The sequence below is a fragment of the Pagrus pagrus genome (assembly GCF_965226575.1).
Source record: "Pagrus pagrus genome assembly, chromosome: 24".
Lineage (NCBI taxonomy): Eukaryota > Metazoa > Chordata > Actinopteri > Spariformes > Sparidae > Pagrus > Pagrus pagrus.
Window position 1 is genome coordinate 192,501 of NC_140206.1, and position 5,000 is coordinate 197,500.

At 45.9% G+C, this 5,000-nt stretch overlaps 1 protein-coding gene across 8 annotated transcripts in view; it reads left to right on the plus strand.

The window, feature by feature from the left end:
* Positions 1-2,921: 2,921 nt before the first annotated feature.
* lrrfip1b (leucine rich repeat (in FLII) interacting protein 1b) overlaps positions 2,922-5,000 on the plus strand; it is a 25,743-nt gene continuing 23,664 nt past the window's right edge. For all 8 annotated transcript variants that reach the window (XM_084346863.1, XM_084346856.1, XM_084346859.1 and 5 more), the window contains exon 1: positions 2,922-3,699. In XM_084346863.1, the coding sequence (XP_084202989.1) occupies positions 3,610-3,699 (90 nt within the window). In that variant the 5' untranslated portion in view covers positions 2,922-3,609. The remainder of the gene's footprint in view (positions 3,700-5,000) is intronic.

The following is a 5,000-nucleotide window of genomic DNA, read 5'->3' on the forward strand; positions in this document are numbered from 1 at the left end:
GCAGCAGCAGCAGCAGCAGTAGCAGCGGAAGCAGCAGCAGTAGCAGCAGTGGCAGCAGCAGCAGCAGCAGTAGCAGCGGAAGCAGCAGCAGCAGCAGTAGCAGCAGCAGTAGCAGCAGTAGCAGCGGAAGCAGCAGCAGTAGCAGCAGTGGCAGCAGCAGCAGCAGCAGTAGCAGCGGAAGCAGCAGCAGCAGCAGCAGTAGCAGCAGCAGCAGCAGTAGCAGCAGCAGTGGCAGCAGCAGTAGCAGCAGTGGCAGCAGCAGCAGCAGCAGTAGCAGCGGAAGCAGCAGCAGCAGCAGTGGCAGCAGCAGCAGCAGCGGAAGCAGCAGCAGCAGCAGTAGCAGCAGTAGCAGCAGCAGCAGCAGCAGCAGCAGCGGAAGCAGCAGCAGCAGTAGAAGCAGCAGCAGCAGCAGTAGCAGCAGTAGCAGCAGCAGCAGCAGCAGCAGTAGCAGCGGAAGCAGCAGCAGCAGTAGAAGCAGCAGCAGCAGCAGTAGCAGCAGTAGCAGCAGCAGCAGCAGCAGCAGTAGCAGCGGAAGCAGCAGCAGCAGTAGAAGCAGCAGCAGCAGCAGCAGCAGCAGTAGCAGCGGAAGCAGCAGCAGTAGCAGCAGCGGCAGCAGCAGCAGCAGCAGTAGCAGCGGAAGCAGCAGCAGCAGCAGCAGTGGCAGCAGCAGCAGCAGTAGTGGCAGCAGCAGCAGTAGCAGCAGTGGCAGCAGCAGTAGCAGCAGTAGCAGCAGCAGCAGCGGCAGCAGCAGCAGTAGCGGCAGCAGCAGCAGCAGTAGCAGCAGCAGCAGCAGTAGCAGCGGCTAGCAACCCACACCCGGCAGGTACAACAACGACGACGTCGACACCTGTTGGGGAGGGTCCGTCGTGTAGAGATGAACTAGTGAGTATCAAAACTGTCCAAGGGGTGATTTTTCCCCCTTATATCGATAAGTATTCCTTGAAGGCGGAAGCGTATGAGTAACTACACTGGCTGCATGAGATACGCCTCTTGTTTTTACATTTTGAACCTCTAAATATTTTTATTAATTTTTATAATTTTATATATGCAAATATTAGCATTTAAGCTCAATAGCTTCCAGGTCATGTGATCAATTGACTCAAAATCATGTTGGGATCATGTAACTACACTGGCTGCATGAGATACACCTCTTGTTTTTACATTTTACATCTGTTCATAATTTTGTATACATTTTTAGGCTATATGTAAATATTAGCATCTTAGCTCAATAGCTTCTCAATAGCTTTAAACACAGTATCCCTGCTTTAAATATCACACATTTTTATTTTGAAAACAGGAAGTCGGTACACGCTGTCGCCGTCTTCTCCGTGTGTTTACTGTAAAGTCTGTAATACGGGTGCACTTGAAATGTTGGAGTGGCTGCGAATGTCGAATATCCAACTTAAAACTAACTTCACTGAAGTCTTGTCATGATGTATTTTCCAGCTGGCCCAAGACGATTTTTTAAAGAGTTTTGGATGAAGAAGTCGCCCCACAAAGGAAGACTCTTTCAGTTTATCACAAATATTAGCATTAAATCATCATTTTGAGGGTACATGGTTTTCACTGGGCAGGAAGGGTTTGAAATATGTAACCAGCAACGTAAATGATGTACAGTAGTGGAGTAGAAAGTGCAGTATTTGCCTCTGAGATACAGCGGAGCAGACAAAACTGAAGTTGCATGAAATCCTAAAATGTCTACGTCAGCACTTGAGTAAATATACTGACACTTCACCACTGGGTCAGAGCCTGATACTGTGTTTTGTGTGTGTTTTCAGAATGAGAGAGAGAGACAACGTGAAAAAGGGACAGGAAGAGAGGGACAACAGGTCAAACACATAATACATGTGTATTCTGTTAAAATGTATGTGTCTGTATAATTGACCTGTTGTTTTGTGTGTTGTCTTCTCATTTCAGAGGGCCCCATGCCTTGGGCCCCAAATTTCTTAAATCCGCCACTGACTACATTGATACTACAGTAGTACTACAGTGATACTACAGTAGTACTCTGCCAATAATAATATGACTTTGACTTATATACAAAACAATAAACGTAATTTAAAAAAAATACTGAACAAGGACCACAGCAGCAGCTGGACACAGTAGAAAAGTCCTGTCAGAACTGGGCCCTGGCAGTAAACATGAAGAAAACTAATGTCATGATCATCTCTACTGTCAGAGATAGGAAGCAGAGACAGATGCTCACCAGGTACAGGCTCAGTGACCACAAACTGACAATCCAAACAGGAAGACACAAACAATCATGGCAACCAAAAGACAACACAACATGTGGTCACTGCTCGACAGGTGAGGCTGAGACAGAGATGCACTTTCTCCTACAATGTAAAACATTCAACGACACCAGGAACATTTATTTTAACAAGTTCAACTCTGTAATCTGAGTTCAAAGAGCTGAACCACCTCCCAACATTAAAATACTGCTGGGAGAAGGAGGCAGGGCATACCTGCTGCACACACACACACACACACACACACACACACACACACACAAAAACACACAGGCACACACACAAACACACACACACTGTATATACTGTATCCATAATTTATGTAAATCAATCTTGGTGTTGTGTTTGTGTTGTTATTTGTTGTGTTCTGTCCGAGTGTTGGACAAGTTGTGTTTTGATGCTTTGGCAACATTGTTGTTAAACTTTCATGCCAATAAAGCTCCTTTGAATTGAATTAAAGAAACATGATGTATAATCAGCACAAACATGAAGTATAAGAAATTATCAGTTTTATTATACTTGTTAAAAAAATAAGTGACGAAAATAAGGTTCCACTTTTATTTTGAAAGGACACTTTCTGTGTGTGTGTGTGTGTGTGTGTGTGTGTGTGTGTGTGTAACATGACGGAGGGAACATCCGCCCCACCACAATAAAAGTCTCCTCCCTCCGCTGTCACACTGCGGACCGTGTCGTCAGGGCGCGTTCACGGTCCGGTTCCAGCCCACCTGCGGCTCACCTGACAGGGTCACCTGTGTGTACTTCAGGGTCCCGAAGGAAACGGAACCCGGCTCACTCCTCCGGCGGATTAACGAGCTCACCGGCCACGTTACCGACGCTGCGGTGACGGGTTGTCCTCACCGTGATGTCACCGGAGGCAACCAGCAACCACCGCATCCCCCGCAACCAGCGCACCCCCCGCATCCCCCGCATCCCGCGGTGATTGATCGTCCCTGTCCTTCCTCCGTCGTGTCGTCGGCGCCGCGGCCGGCTAACGTTAGCTAGCTGACGGGATGAACGGCAGCTCGGCCCGCAGCCGCTCCGGACTCGCTCCGGCCGCAGAGTAGCGTCGGAACACGTCACGTTTTCTCTCGGACGGTTTTATTTTGTGTGGTTTCGCTTGTGGACACTGAGTTCGGATGTTCCGGACCACAGGGAGCCTCACTGGACTGTTCGGCCCCCGCTAATAACCTCCAGAACCACGGAGACGTGGGGATCTCGAACCTCATTAGAAAACCCGCAGTTTTTAGACTCAATCGGGAATATTAAGAATTTCCCCTGGTTCTGAGGACCGGGTCTATATGTTCCGGACTACAGTAGACCTTTGTGGATCTTTCGGCTCCAGGTGAAACCCTCCTGCACCATGGGCACTCAGGGACCGGGCAGGAAGAGGATCCCGAACCGGGAGAAGCTGACGGCCGAGGACGATGCTCTCAACCAGATCGCACGGGAGGTGAGGCTGCTTATCGATACTGTTATCGATCAGATTATTGGTTTGATATGAAGGCGGTGACGTGACAGCAGCAGACGGTGAGACAGTGCGGAGAGTTCGGCTGCTGCAGGGTTTTACCGGGTCACTAAATCAGCTGAAATGTTAATGGAGTCTGGACCGGAAACACCTGTGTGGGGGGATCAATACATGAAATATACAAATCAATTAACAATCAATAAGCAGTGAAATGAAATGTAAATATTAAGAAATAAATAAAATGTTGAATGAAATATAAAATAAAAACTAAGACTAAAACAGGTCATAATTAATCACACAGGTCACAATCAAGTCTTGTCTTATTTTTATATTCTGCTCTGTTTTGTTTATTGTTTGAATACTTTTATTTTTTATACAACATTATATTTAGCAGAAATTATTTTATTTGTTTTGTTTTTATTATTTTCTTCACTTTGGTTGATTTGATTTTATAGTGTTTGTTTTTTTAATTGATGAATCAACAAATTAATCAGATAATTAATATATTGTATGATGTCTCCAGGATGATTCCAGGATGACTCCAGGATGATTCCAGGATGACTCCAGGATGATTTCTGGATGACTCCAGGATGACTCCAGGATGATTCCAGGATGACTCCAGGATGATTTCTGGATGACTCCAGGATGACTCCAGGATGATTCCAGGATGACTCCAGGATGATTTCTGGATGACTCCAGGATGACTCCAGGATGATTTCTGGATGACTCCAGGATGACTCCAGGATGACTCCAGGATGATTCCAGGATGACTCCAGGATGATGTCAGTGTGGTGTGACTGACCTCACAGATCACTGTCACCGTGTTAGTGACTGATCGATTGTTTCAGTGTCTGTTCTGATTTCTCTGATTGAGTTCTGCTGATCAAACCATCTAATCAATGAATCGATAAAATAATCGATTCTAATGAAGCTTCTGATGACATCGACCTTCTTGACCTCTAAAAATCTCCCTCTTCACTTCTGTCTCGTTAAATTAGAGCTGAGTTTGATTCATCAATCAGTTATCTACACGGAGGACTGATTTGATTGATTGATTGATTGATTGATTGATTGATTGATTTAATTTATTTGCGTCCATTTAGTATCTGCTTCTGATGACATCACATGATCTTCCACAAGTGTCTGTCTTCTGATTGACCGATCCATGTCAGTCATATTGATTATTGATTATCAGCTGTATATGACATCAGACCGGCCATGTCTGTCTGTCGTCACAATAAAGTACAATTTACTCAAGTACTTTACTGAAGTACAACTTTGAGCTA